General features: G+C 38.8%; 1 protein-coding gene across 4 annotated transcripts in view; it reads left to right on the top strand.

The window, feature by feature from the left end:
* The window catches only part of PLEKHA8 (pleckstrin homology domain containing A8), a 62345-nt gene that overhangs the window by 45453 nt on the left and 1921 nt on the right, over positions 1 to 14971 (top strand). For 2 of the 4 annotated variants that reach the window (XM_065939028.1, XM_065939027.1), the window contains one exon: positions 11065 to 11126. In XM_065939028.1, the coding sequence (XP_065795100.1) occupies positions 11065 to 11126 (62 nt within the window). Of the gene's footprint in view, positions 1 to 11064; positions 11127 to 12538; positions 12984 to 14971 lie in introns of those variants that run through there. The other 2 variants (XM_065939029.1, XM_065939030.1) reach the window with 2 other exon arrangements.

Here is a 14971-nt window from a genome sequence, read left to right as displayed (position 1 = left end):
TTTACATCTAACTTATTAAAAATCAGTTTGTCTTAAAGAAGAGCTAAATTAATAGAGAACCATCTTTTAATAGGAAAACCTAATATTTTAAAGAAGTCAGTTCTTCTTAAATAAATCCTTATGTGTCATGAGCCCTACATAATTTTCCCAGGCTTCCCTGTCTGGAAACTTGCTGATGTGCCATGAAACAATATAAAGTTGATATTTCTGTAACACTGTATAAAAAATTTAGATAACTTAATCCTGACATCGATCTGTTTTTACAGGTCAGGTTATAGAAATTCTGAAAGACTAAAAGGCTTGCTAAGACCACAAAGGATCTGGAGCAGGGTCACTTTGGGGTTGCTGTCTCCAGGGTCTTCATTCTTCCCACAAAAGGTCTTCTCCACCATCCCTCAGCTACCTGCATTTTGGGGCTTCTCATTCATCCTTGAATTTCAAAGACAGTATCAATTATATTGTCCACTGTATGTCCTGATTTCAGTACTAAAAGTATATTCACCATGACAGTTAGGACCCCCTAACCAGTATCTATCAAATTTTATGACTTTGTGGAGTGATTAAGATCATGGACTTTCTGGATAGTATTGTGCCCTTAGGCAATTTACTTACTTAACTTTTCTGTGCCTCAGCTTCCTCATCTATAAAATGGGAATGATGATCTGATTTCCCTAATAAGATTGTTGTAAAGATTAAGTAGATTTATGCATGTGAAAAGATTCTAAATTTGGCTTATAGTAAGCACTTCAAACTGAAGTCGCTCAGTTCTGTCCAACTCTTTGCAACCCTGTAGCCTACCAGGCTCCTCGGTCCATGGGATTTTCTAAGCAAGAGTACTGGAATGGGCTGCCATTTTCTTCTCCAGGGAATCTTCCCAACCCAGGGATGGAACCTGGGTCTCCAGCATTGCAGACAGGCACTTTACCATCTGAGCCACCAGGAAAGCCCAGTAAGCACTTACAAAGATTAACTCTGTTGCTGTTTATATTCTCATCATCATGACATATGCACAGTTAATAACCCACCAGAAAATGGGGCTTATTTGTCCCAAATCAGAAATGAAAATTTACAAAGCTCCCGTTGCTAAGCTAGAAATTTCCCTCCAGATTGACTTCTTAGTATGGAAATTTCACACTGGAAGGAAGATTCCACCACCTCCACCTGCAAGAAAATGCAGATGATATGGGATTCAGCACTGGGTGCCTGGGGGTGCACTCTGCTTGTCACAGGATGCTACTGCTTTGTGATTGTTGGCTGTGTGAGGGACAGAGCGGGATGCTGATCTCATTACCCCTCTGCTGGATCTAGGGTAGAGGAGAACCCAGCTGCTTACCTTGGAGGTCGAGAGGAAGTTGAGGATATACCATTTCTGCCCTGCCCCATCCCTATTTTCCCCCTACCTTTTATTTGGAGACTGGGCCCAGAGATTGTTGACTTTGTGAAGAGAGAGGAGACTTAAAGGGTAAATGCTGCTTCAAAGCTGAAATAATCACAGCCAGTCTCAACTTTTCCTTCTTTCTCTTCCCTGCTGGACTACTTTTAGTGAAAAGGAAAGGGGGACTGTAAATTTGAGATTTTCATCCTGATGCTTAGGATTATTTCAGAGGTTTTCATGATTTAAAATATCTTTGCTTACAGGGATTCCTAGTTTCCTGCTGTGGTTCAACGTGGAGCAAGAAAGCTCCCCTAACCACCCCCTCCCCTCTGAACACAGACACAACAAGCTTTGTGCAAACAAGTAGAGCTTTAAAATGTTACACATTAACCACTCAGAACCCATAGGCTCCTTGATGCATATTTCTTCTAGACTAATGGCTTCTTTTTTCTCATTTTGAAATAATAGCTTTTATAAGTAGAACTTTTATCTAAAATGAAGTAGTTTGGGTATATAGATTAAAGAGTGGGTATGTGTAATTTATATGACATATATAGACAAATTAGCTTACATTTTTTCATTCTAAAATTGAATTTGAGTTATTGTAATAACAGCTACCATTTATAGAGCACTCAGTGTTGGCATAACACAAGGTTCTCCATAAACATCTTCTTTAATCTGAGTACTCCCCTTTTATAGTGATAAACTAAACTTTAGAGAAGATAAGTACTTTCCCTAGGGTCCCAGATCCAGACCAGTGGTTCTCAGAGTGGTCCAAGGACAGCAGCATCTGAAAACTTATTAGAATTGCAGGCTAGTGGGTCCCACCTGACACCTGCTGACTCAGAAACTCCTGAAATGGGACCCAACAGTGTGTGTGATCCGTGATTCTAATCCATGCTACAGTTTGAAACTCATTCATCCAGAGCTGGGATGTTGAAGCTCATGTGTTGCTAGGCTACATTTGGTTATTTGAGAATTTTGACTGCCTCTAAATGATTATTAAATAAGCAGGAGTAAAAGTACTGAAATTAGTTACCCATAGTATCAGTTAATTTTGCCTCCTTTTCATGATAATGGACTGGTTATCCAATGCCTGAAAATTTTTCCTAACCTAGGAATAGTAGGACAATTAGTGGAGATAAATTAAGGATAAACCTTGAAGACACTCCCAAATTTGAAATCTACTACCTAAGACAGGTTTTGAGGTAAATGCTCATAAAACTTGCATAATCTTAATGGCTTTAAAAATGGGAGATATGTAAAAGTTGGAAATGACAAAATGAAAGCAGTAACATCTATTAACTTTCTGGAAAATGCATGTATAGTCATTGTATTGCTGCAGTTCTGTGACCTAGGATGAGTTTTCAGCATCCGGAGGGAGACCATCAGCTTTACACTGCCCCCTTTTGCATTTGAGCCATCTCTTGAATCACCCATAGTGATGATCAGAGTGGAATGTTTTGGGTGGTCTCATGCCAAGAGCTGCTCTGAACTCTAGTGTCCTCTGATATTCTCTAGAGATCATTCTAAGGAAAGAGTTGGGTACACAAAGCAAATGTGTTTAATGATCCACCTTGTAGCTGAGCCCCTCCATTCACAGATGCCACATCAAAAAGAGGCTTCAGAAAGCATCCTTGTAAGTGAAAGGAAGAAAAGTTGCTCTGCCATTTCATGCACCATTGTACTAAATGTTATATGCTCTGCACTGCTCCCTCAGCAGGATAGCGTATTGCCACATCCCTCACCTCCAAATGATTTCATAAATGTCATATAAACATTAACCTAACCAAAATCTCTAGCACAGAATAGGAAAAAAAAATTAAAGGATACTCAGTTATACAGTTAATATAAAAGGCTTTCACAAGTAAGGAGAGCTATATGAGAGAGAAAATCAGAACTTGTAATTAGATATTTGACATCAAATCATAACTTGATCTAACTGTTCTGAAAGTCCTGGGACGTGTGAATGAAGTCATGCCATCTTCAGAACTATTCACAGCATGTGCTGTAATGGCAGAACTGGCTTACAGTACAAGTTTTCATCTCCATGGTGCCTGAAGGTAACATAGGATATCTTTGGGTACTGGTTTCATCTCTGTCAACTGGTTATTAAGTTAGCTTTTCTCCACACTATTCATTTTGCCTGAAATTAGTCACTTTATAGAATTTGGGGGTTTTCCTAGTAGTAGGTCTTTTGGTGTGTGTGCTCAATTGCGTTCAACTCTTTGTAAGCCTGTGACCTGTAGCCCGCCAGGCTCCTCTGTCCTTGGAATTTTCCAGGTGAGAATACTGGAGCAGATTGCCATTTTCTACTCCAGGATATCTTCCCGATCCAGGATCGAGCCATGACTCCTGCGTCTTCTGCTTGGCAAGCGGATTCTTTACTGCTGTGCCACCTGGAAAGCCCATTTAAAGTATATCAAATGTTTATCATTTGGACAAATATATAAACACAATCCACCTACTACCTCATGACCCCGTTACTTCCAGAGAAGATCTTCATTCAGAATTTGTAGTTTATTATTATATGATAAATGTTTTTATACTTTTACTATATATTTATGTGTCCATAAACAGTATCTATATTATATTGCATGTTTTAAACTCTTATACATGGTGTCACATTATACACATTATTCCTTTTTCACTCTGTTTTCTGCTTATTCACTTTCAAATCTTTCTTCGTTCATGATCCTTGTCTGAGGACTTCCTAATTTAACTCATTTACAGAACTGAGATAATTCGTGTTTCCTGAGCTCAGTGAATGATTGATGCCACGCTTCCTGCCTTTACTTGTCTGCTTCTCAAGCTCTTTTAAAACTTGGATTTGTATTTCTCCATTGTCCTCTGTACAACCCAAAGTAACTTTGTAAGTCCTTACTAGTTATAGATTTACAATAAACATTCTCATGCATTCTGCTTCTGGACAGAATAGCTGTCTATCAGCAGTAATGGAAAGGTTGTTGGTACTCAGATGCTGTAATGGATTGAGGCATCATTTCTAAATACTTCGTAGAAAGGTTTTGACTAACCATTAAAAAAAATGAGATCAGCATTGTTTCCATAAATAGAATAAGGTTCCAGTTTTTTTCAAGATACGGCTGGGAAAAGGCACATTTTTCATTTTCATTATTTTGTTTTATCACAAAGAATAAACATCAGTTTTGTCAGAATGCTTTAATGTGACAGGAATGACCTAAGTTCTCATTGCTTTTAGTTTTGTGACCTTGGGCAGGTAACTATCTCTCTGGGTCTTCTGTTTTTTTTTATCTATAAAAAGAAAAGAGTTGGGCAAGGTGATTGTCAGTGCTTCCTACTCAGAAATTTTGATTTAGTTTCTAAGGAACTGACACATTTAAAAGAACTGGAAGAAGGGAATCATTTATGTCTTTCAGAGGCCAAAAATACTTCCAGATTATAGAACATGCATTATGATAATGAATGGGTAGTTCAGTGAAGATTAATGTATTTCATTTTCTAATCTTCTCTAGGTAACCAAAATAGGTCAGGCTTATAGACTTCATCCTAATTTAATGCATCCTCACGTGGCAGAGATGTGTGCAGCCCTAGAAGTCACCTAAGGACTTTGGTCAAGTCTTTTTCTTTATGAGTTTTATTTGTTGGTTTTCATTGCAGAAGTGGTCTTCCTAGGCCTGTTTCAGGACCCAGCCGAAATTCTCTGCTTCCCTCTTCTTCTGTTAGACTGCCTGGCTGGTGTTTTGCCCAGGGGAACTCTTCTCTGGGCAAGATGCAGGCACAGCACAGAGCTGCTGCCTCCTCTAGAAGGACCGGGTGGGATACAAAGCTAGTGCTGCTGTGGGAGCTCTCTCTTCCTTAGACCAGGCTGCCCCTCTTACTTGGGCTCACCACATCCTTGTTTTCTTGCTATCCCATAGAAGGGGGTGTGAAGAAAGGTTTTTGGGCCTGTTTGAGTAGTTTACTTCACTGGCAAAGGGTAGGAAAGGTATAAAGTCCCTGAGGTTGGAGAAGTACTGGATCCAGAGCCCTTATAAACAGGCAGTTTGTCTGCCAGGTAAGCTCTGGAGCTGAAGGCTCAAAGACCAGGACAGGAGGCACCTGTGTTTGGTACATACTGTAAAGAAATGTGGGTTTCTTTTTACTTCCGCACCACAATTCCCAAATTAGAATGATCGTGACTATTAGTAGAAGAAAATAATACTATCTTTATAGGAAAGAAGACTTAAAAGAGTATACCTCTAGAATGCCCTATGTGGTTATCTCTGGGAGGCATGATTATATATCTCTTTAGTTCTTCCCTTTTTACATTGTCCATGTTTTTAACAATGAACACATTATTTTTGAAGAAAAAAAAAAGCAGTAAGTTTTATACCTTTTTAAACTGCTACTGTGCTTTAGATGGGAAGTTCAGAACCCTTTACATGGCATTAAAAGGTCCTCCCAATTTGGCCCCATCTCCAGTATCCGCAGCCCTAGTGAATGGTTCTCCCTTCCTGCCACCATCATGTAGCTTCCTCCATCTGCAGCTCCAGCCACCGCTCTCCTCTCTGCCCTAGCCAGCCTTTGCGAGTCCTCTGGAGAAGTCTCTTTTGTCCACATGCTCCCAGGCTGGATTCACCTCTCTCCTTTCCCGTAGTACTATATACAGATGTCTGTTACAGCAGTTGGCAGTTTACCTAATAATGATTTGTTAAACACTGGTTCTCTTAAAAGCCCATGAACTTCCTGAGGATAGGGGACTGAGTTTAAATCACCCAGAGATCCATGCTGCCTTGCACAGTAAAGGGCGTGTGGTAGGCTCATACGAAATTCTTACTGATGGAGCAGCTGTTCCATTGTGACTGTCCATGAGCAGATTGTAATGGCACTGAATTTCATCTGCTAATTTTTAATGGTATTTAATACCTTACGTGGATGAGGATCACAAGAAATACAGTTTTCCCACTGCACCTCTGTGACTCACCTCTGGATGTTTTCCATGGACCTGTACACTATATTACCAGCCCAGATGGCTCCATAGATGCTTGGAAAGTTGACAGTCTTGCTGATTTACCCCAGAGGCTGTGCCTAGTATTTCCTGCCCATCTTCATTGGTACACTTTGTTTGCTAACAACCCTTTCTTCGCTAAGGTCTTGTATACCTTCTAAAATGTCTCTGATAATATCTGTCCCCTTTAGAGAATCAGATAGGGTTTAAGTGTTATTTACATTGAAGACTTATATCTTTGATAATGCCCTAGCCTACTCAGACTCTTCTCCTAAGAAAAAGATTGAATTTACTCTTAATTTCTCCTTTAGGCTCTCTAAGAGCTCCTTCTTTACTTGAATTTATTGATTTTTATCATTTCTACTTTTGCTTTGCCATACTGGATGCTGGCATTTCAACCCATTCCTAAAACTTTAGATAGCCAGGGAAATCTGCTATTAGAATTCAAATGTGCAGTCTTATTTTATACAAAATATAATGTATTTTATTCAAATTTGAATTGTGTAAAATTGTAGTAAGGTATGCTAAAAGTTCCCTTTTGAATGAATGAAAAGGGGACAAAAAGATGGGCACAATAAAGGACAGAAATGGTATGGACATAACAGAAGCAGAAGATGCTATGAAAAGGTGGCAAGAATACACAGAAGAACTGTAAAAAGAAGATCTTAATGACCCAGATAACCACAATGGTGTGGTCATTCACCTAGAGCCAGACATCCTGGAGTCAGAAGTCAAGTGGGCCTTAGGAAGCATCACTACAAACAAAGCTAGTGGAGGTGATGGAATTCCAGGTGAGCTATTTCAAGTCCTAAAAGATGATACTGTTAAAGTGCTGCACTCAATATGCTAGCAAATTTGGAAAGCTCAGCAGTGGCCACAGGATTGGAAAAGGTCAGTTTTCATTCCAAACCCAAAGAAAGGCAATGCCAGAGAATGTTCGGACTACTGCACAATTGCACTCATCTCACACGCCAGTAAAGTAATGCTCAAAATTCTCCAAGCCAGGCTTCAACAGTACGTGAACTGTGAACTTCCAGATGCTCAAGCTGGTTTTAGAAAAGGCAGAGGAACCAGAGATCAAATTGCCAACATCTGTAGGATCATTGAAAAAGCAAGAGAGTTCCAGAAATACATCTGTTTCTGCTTTATTGACTACACTAAAGCCTTTGACTGTGTGGATCACAACAAACTGGAAAATTCTTCAAGAGATGGGAATACCGGACCACCTGACCTGTCCCCTGAGAAGTCTGTATGCAGGTCAAGAAGCAACAGTTAGAACCAGACATGGAACAACAGACTAGTTCCAAATTGAGAAAGGAGTACGTCAAGGCTGTTTATTGTCACCCTGTTCATTTAACTTATGTGCAGAGTACATCATGAGAAACGCTGGGCTGGATGAAGCACAAGCTGGAATCAAGATTGCTGGGAGAAATATCAGTAACCTCAGATATGCAGATGACACCACCCTTATGGCAGAAAGGAAAGAGGGACTGAAGGGCCTCTTGATGAAAGAGGAGAGTGAAAAAGCTGGCTTAAAACCCAACATTCAGAAACAAAGATCATGGCATCTGGTCTCATCACTTCATAGCAAATAGATGGGGAACCAGTGGAAATAGTTCAGTTCAGTCGCTCAGTTGTGTCCAACTCTTTTGACTCCATGGACTGCAGCATGCCAGGCCTCCCTGCCCATTACCAACTCCCGGAGTCCACCCAAACTCATGTCCATTGAGTTGGTGTTGCCATCCAACCATCTCATCCTCTGTCGTCCCCTTCGCCTCCTGCCCTCAATCTTTCCCAGCATCAGGGTCTTTTCAAATGAGTCAGCTCTTTGCTTCAGGTGGCCAAAGTATTGGAGTTTCAGCTTCAGCATCAGTCCTACCAATGAACACCCAGGACTGATTTCCTTTAGGATGAACTGGTTGGATCTCTTTGCAGTCCAAGGGACTCTGAAGAGTCTCCTCAAACACCAAGTTATAAAGCATCAATTCTTCAGCGCTCAGCTTTCTTTGCAGTCCAACTCTCACATCCATACATGACCACTGGAAAAACCATAGCCTTGACTAGATGGACCTCTGTTGGCAAAGTAATGTCTTTGCTTTTTAATATGCTGTCTAAATTGGTCATAACTTTCCTTCCAAGGAGTAAGCATCTTTTAATTTCATGGCTGCAGTCACCATCTGCAGTGATTTTGGAGCCCCAACAAATAAGGTCAGCTACTGTTTCCACTGTTTCCCCATCTGTTTGCCATGAAGTAATGGGGCCGGATGCCATGATCTTAGTTTTCTGAATGTTGAGCTTTAAGCCAACTTTTTCACTCTGCTCTTTCACTTTCATCAAGAGGCTCTTTAGCTCTTCTTCGCTTTCTGCCATAAGGGTGGTGTCATCTGCATAGCTGAGGTTACTGATATTTCTCCCAGCAATCTTGATTCCAGCTTGTGCTTCATTCAGCCCAGCGTTTCTCATTATGTACTCTGCATATAAGTTAAATAAGCAGGGTGATAATATACAGCCTTGATGTACTCCTTTTCCTATTTGGAACCAATCTGTTGTTCCATGTCCAATTCTAACTGTTGCTTCCTGACCTGCTTACAAATTTCTAAAGAGACAGGTCAGGTGGTCTGATAAGCCCATCTCTTTCAGAATTTTCCACAGTTTATTGTGATCCACACAGTCAAAGGTTTTGGCATAGTCAATAAAGCAGAAATAGATGGAAATAGTTGTAGACTTTATTTTCTTGGGCTCCAAAATCACTGCAGATGGTGACTATAGCCATGAAATTGAAAGACCCTTGCTCCTTGGAATAAAAGCTATGACCAACCTAGACAGCGTAGTGAAAAGCAGAGACATTACTTGACCAACAAAGGTTCATCTAGTCAAAGCTATGAGTTTTCCAGTAGTCATGTATGGATGTGAGAGTTAGACTATAAAGAAAGCTGAGCGCTGAAGAATTGATGCATTTGAACTGTGGTGTTGGAGGAGACTCTTGGGAGTCCCTTGGACTGCATGGAGATCAAACCAGTCTATCCTGAAGGAAATCAGTCCTGAATATTTGTTGGAAGGACTGATGATGAAGCTGAAACTCCAATACTTTGGTCACCTGATGTGAAGAACTGAGTCACTGGAAAAGACCCTGATGCTGGGAAAGATTGAAGGCAGGAGGAGAAGGGGACAACAGAATCAGATGATTGGATGGCATCCCCAGCTCGATGGACATGAGTTTGAGCAAGCTCCAGGAGTTGGTGATGGACAGGGAAGCCTGGCGTGCTACAGTCCATGGGTTTACAAAGAGTCGGACACGACTGAGAGACTAAACTGAACTGATCCTAAAAGTATTAATGAAGCCTCACCCTAATTTTAACAGTAGACACTGACAAGAATTACATCATTTCAAAGCTAGAGGACTCAAATAAATTGTAAACTGTGTTTAAACTTGCAGCCACGCGACCTGACTGTTTTGCTCAGTAAAATGCAGATATCTGATGTCCTTCGGCAGTTCTGTGAGCCACACTGTGTTTTGCTGCATAGGAACTTGTGGTTGTAGTTTTGATGTCTAGGGTTTTTTGTTGTTGTTGTTGTCATTACTTTTACCTCTGCTCTTGTTACAATTTAAAATGTCTTTGTAACCTGTTATAGTGTTACCCAAGCCCTGATTAAATGGCAGTGATGCTTGTACTAGTGCTAAAACTAGCCCATGAAAATAAACAAATTTGGAATAAAATTTAGATGTGGTAAAACATGATAAAGAAGGTCAAACAACCCCCGTGATACTCTATGCTACAATTTAGGAGTGTGAGGACTCTGTAGACCACTAAAGATGATGCTGAAAAAATAAAATGGAGCATTGAAATAAAAATGCACTGTGGTGATATAGAGCTGTGCCTCCTGAGAGAATGTTTATTCCTGTAGAAAAATCAGTTTTCAATTTGGCATATATTGAATTATTCAAAGCCTTCAGGAACACATCCCTTGCATAAAATGCAGTAATCTTGTTCTTGAGATTATTTTTTGTAAATTATTATATAGAAGTTTTTAAATCTCCTTCTAAAACTCAGTGGGAAAAAAATAATAGGTTTTTATCTTTAAAGTCTAGAATATTAATTGACTTATTAATAAGCCTCACCAGTTACTTTATATCTAGCTTAATAACTTCAAGCTGTTCTTTCCATAATAGTTTTCAGAGTTCTAGCTTTAATACTGTATATCCAGGGTCATGGGACATCTAGGACTAGCATTTGACATCCCAGAATAGAATGTTAGAATTGAAGAGATACTTAGAGAAAATTTTACAAAGAGGAAAACAGATGGTTAGAGAGGTCGGCTAGGGGACTGGCGCAGGGTCACACAACATTTCAAAGAGCTGCATTTTTCTATTTTTATAGTGTATTTTAAATTATATTCTCCACATGACAATATCCTTTCCTCCCTTTTTACTTCCTTATGTGTGTTGAATTTTCCAACCATAATAATAAGTTGCCGTTCAGCTATATTGACACAGGGTAAGAGTGGAAATATCAATTTTTCTTTAAAAAAAAAAATCTCTGGAGGTTTTGTTTTTCCTACTCAAGGACTTTTGGAGTATGTAATCTTGTAATTAAGCTTTTTTCCCTCAGTTTTTAATACCTAAGGAATGTGCTGCTATGTACATTAGAAAGGACATGATGCAAATAACACATCAAATTCTGATGAAATTGTCCCTCATGGAGTATTTCTTCTTTTCAAGATAATGCATATGGTAAAACTTTACGGCAACACCATGGCTGGGTGGTTCGAGGAGTTTTTGCGGTAAGTAAGCCTTCTGCCTCCTAATGTTCTGATGGTCTCAGCAAGGTGTTTTGTTTTGCTTTGAGTGTGTGTGGTATTTCTGTTTGCTTTGTTTTTGAGAATAAGAACAAAACGTTGCTTATTTCATTGAAATCTGTAGGTCTGTTGTGTGGAAATGTTGGCAATAAACAGTAAGAAAAGACTTAGAGTGTGCTTCACCTTATCTAGTTCCAGGGACCCTGAGATTTGTCTCAGAAGTGGCTGCCTTTCTGATGAGGTAGTAAAGAGTGTGGGTGTATACTAGAGATAGGCAGGAGGCGGCCAGGTGCTCACCCTCTGAGGGGAAACCGGTGGTGGTTTCAAGCCCATAGCTCCCTCTGCTGCCTGTCAGGGTCAGGCCTGGTAATTCTCAGATTTTAATCCGTCATTTTTCCTAAACTGAAATGTATCTTTGAATATTAACTGACCTGGGTTGCCAGTGGCCCGAACTGGAAATCTCTTCTTTGCCAATTATTTTCCTTGTGAAAGTGTTTGTATTTGTGTGTGTTGGCTCCTGTTACCTATTATTCCTTCCTTCCTAGCATGACCTGGGAAGAACACACACCCGAGAATCATAGTTCTCAGGTGGACAGATCAGGTCACCTGCTTTGTAAAATAGCTGGAGCAGATGGCCACTTTCTGTCAGCAGTAATATTCTGTGATTCTCCCATTGGGCGAGAGGTCAGCCATAGTCAGGTGCAGCCATGAAAAGGCTGAATCTCATGTCATGGTACAATAGGAAATGTCAGATTAAAAATAGCTTGCAGATGAAGTCTTTTTCTAGTTTACCCGAGGTAAGAACTGTTCAGGTCATGATTTCTTAGGAGACAGGTAAAGAAAGTGGGAGGAATTTATCATGGACAAGATCAAATTTTAGTGAAAATGAAACATTTTACTGTTCACTGGAATAGGAGCCAGACCAGTTGCAGCCACAAACTGCTCACACTTACCTCCAATGGATGTTTAATAACGTAATAATAGCTTCTGTGTGGCTATTGGACACTTAACACCGTGTATCAGACACTGTGCCAGGTACTTCTGTGTTCATTATCTTTGGGAATCCTTGGGATTAGCTCCTGCTGTTTTACAAGTTCAGAACTGTTCATTTCAGTCCCAGGGTGAGTCAGGGGCAGAGCCCAGGTCTAAACCCAAGTCTGTCTCCAAGGCTGATGCTCATCCCACACATCACAGCTCTCCACAGTGAAGACAGAATAATTGAGAAGCTGCTAGTGAGAAATTAGGCAAAAGATGCTGCTCCATTCATCAGTCTCCTTGAGTAAATACTGTGATTGCCTGCAGGTGCCTGACACCCAAGTTCCCTTGGTGAGATGAAAAGCAGGGAAACATTGAGTTGCCTCATTTATAAGAAACATAAATGTGTTTTTTTTTTTCAGTAGAGAGGGCAGAGTTCAATCCTGAAATATTGATGATCCAAGAGGCATTGCCAACAAGAATGAAGCTACAGCAGAAAATTATCATGAGCATGTCTTTGAAAGGACATTTTAACTTACAGCATTTTTCTAAGTAATTTAGATTCTTTAGTAATTTAGTAATTAATCTAATTTAGTAATTTAGATTCATTGTAAACATAAAATGTATAGAAAAATAGAAAGGGTAAAACTTAAACTGTCCACAGTCTCACCATTCTATAATAACCATCTTCAACATTTTTGTGTTTTATCTTCTTAGCTCTTATTTTCATATATTTAACATATTCTTTTCAATGTTCTGTTTATTGTGTATATTTATATAAATATCTATTAATAGATATTTCTATTTTTATGTTTATTTTATGTGTATAATTATCTTAATTTTGTATACTTTGTATATGCATATAAATTTTTTGACACTTAGCTGGTTTTGTATTGTTTTTGTCCGCTCTTTTAGTTTTTATATTTTCTAGTTGTATTGAGGAATAATTGACATACGTTATTGTATGTTTAAGGCACACAGCAAGATGGTTTGATTTAAATGTATTATAAAATGGTTACCACAATAGGTTCAGCTAAATCCATCTTCTCATATAAATACAATAAAAAGAAAAGAAAGGAAAAAGGAAAAATTTTTCTCCTTGTGATGTGAATTCTTAGAATTTACTCTTTTAACACGTTTGCTCTATATCCAACAGCAGTATTAGCTGTAGCCATCCCCACTTATTTTTAGGGATTGCATAATATTTCCCCCAGAATAGAGGTAATGTAATTTATTTGTCCAAACCTTTGTGTCGGAAATTTCAGTTGCTTCTAAGTTTGTTTTTACAGATGAAACAGCATCTGTTTTTATGCATTTTTGACTAAAACAGTTATTTCCTCAAAATAGGTTCCTAGAAGTATTCCATAGTATTCCTAGATGTATTCCTAGAAGATATTCCATAGAATATCTATGTCTAATCCAAAGAACTAAAACCCCAACTTAGAGCACTTACAGTGCACTGGATGTTGTTTTAAGTGCTTTACTTACGTAAAGTTATTAATCTCATAACTCTGAAGTAGGTTCTCCTATTTTCCCTGCTTATAAACAAAACCTGAAACACATGGATGTCAGGTAATAACACCCAAAGTTATAGGAAAAGAACATCTTGAAGACTCTTGATGTTACTGCCAATAGTTTTTAAATTTTCTGATTTTTAAGAAAATAGATTCTGTTGAGCATTTGGTAACAGCATTATTAATAGAGGAGCTTCCTTTCAGTCTGTCTCCTGTTATTCTCCAAGTCATCCCTACTTTGGGAAGTTTATTGAGTTTTCTGATGTCTTGATTAAAATCATCAGGGGAAGATCTAACTAATCTTGGTTGCTCAGGGAAATATCTTTTACACTCACGGAATCTGACTGACTTAACAGCCAAATATTGGACGTTCATCTTTGAACAGTTATGGTCTATAGAACTGACATCTAGTCTAGGCTCTGTCCCTTTCTGTGGCTCTCTTTTTTGGCTTCCTCTTCAGCTGAGTTCTGTCATTGTTTCCCAAATAGACTCAGCTGCATCATTGTTCCCTAGGAGCCTTTGAGAAATGCATTGTTGTGGACTCCACTCTGGAGAAACTTTAAACATTTTTTATTTTACATAAATACATGTACGTAGTTTTATTTTGCTTTTTATTACAGAGTCCAAAAAGGTTATAACAAAAAATGGCAGTTTGTTCCTACTTCCCAGACTCACTAAAAGAGGCTGCAACTTTCAAATGCTTTGGCTATTTCTTCCAATACCTCTGTAATTCTAAAACTATTTACTCTTCTTTGTGGCCCTATCAATTTTAATTAATGTTGATTTCTGTTATGGATTAGAGTTTAGCTGTCTCAGGCCTTACTGTCACTACCTCTCCTTTCCCTGTATAATTAATTATATCACAAGTCAACATGATGATGATGAGCCAAAATTCTATTACTTTTTTTGTTCTTTCTTATATGAGTTTTATGTTTTCCCCTGTACCATGAACTTTCTCACATCACCATCATTTTGAACTCACAAAATGATCGATTATTATTGGATTATTATGGATTATTATTGGATTATCTATATTTTTTCCAGAACTTTCTAAACTTTTATTCCAGTCTGATTTGTTGTACAGCTGTTGTCCTAGAACTTCTGTTCTCAAATTTCCCTATACTGAGTCCCCACCTCACCTTAATTTTATTTCCCAAATCCTGTGACTTCCTATTTATTGGTCTAATCCCCCTTTTTTTTTATGGTATCCAAACTATTAGCTTCCTAAAAAAAAGAGTGCAAGGGAACTAAATTTTTGAGTTCTTACATGCCTGAAATTGTCTTTATTCTGCCCCCTTTTCCTAGAGTGTTGCTTTGGCTGTTGTAGAGTTCTGAAGTGAA

The sequence above is a fragment of the Muntiacus reevesi genome, chromosome 6 (genome assembly GCF_963930625.1).
Source record: "Muntiacus reevesi chromosome 6, mMunRee1.1, whole genome shotgun sequence".
NCBI classification, from domain to species: Eukaryota; Metazoa; Chordata; class Mammalia; order Artiodactyla; family Cervidae; genus Muntiacus; species Muntiacus reevesi.
The sequence above is the reverse complement of the archived record's forward strand: the minus strand, read 5'-3'. Positions and strand labels throughout refer to the sequence as shown.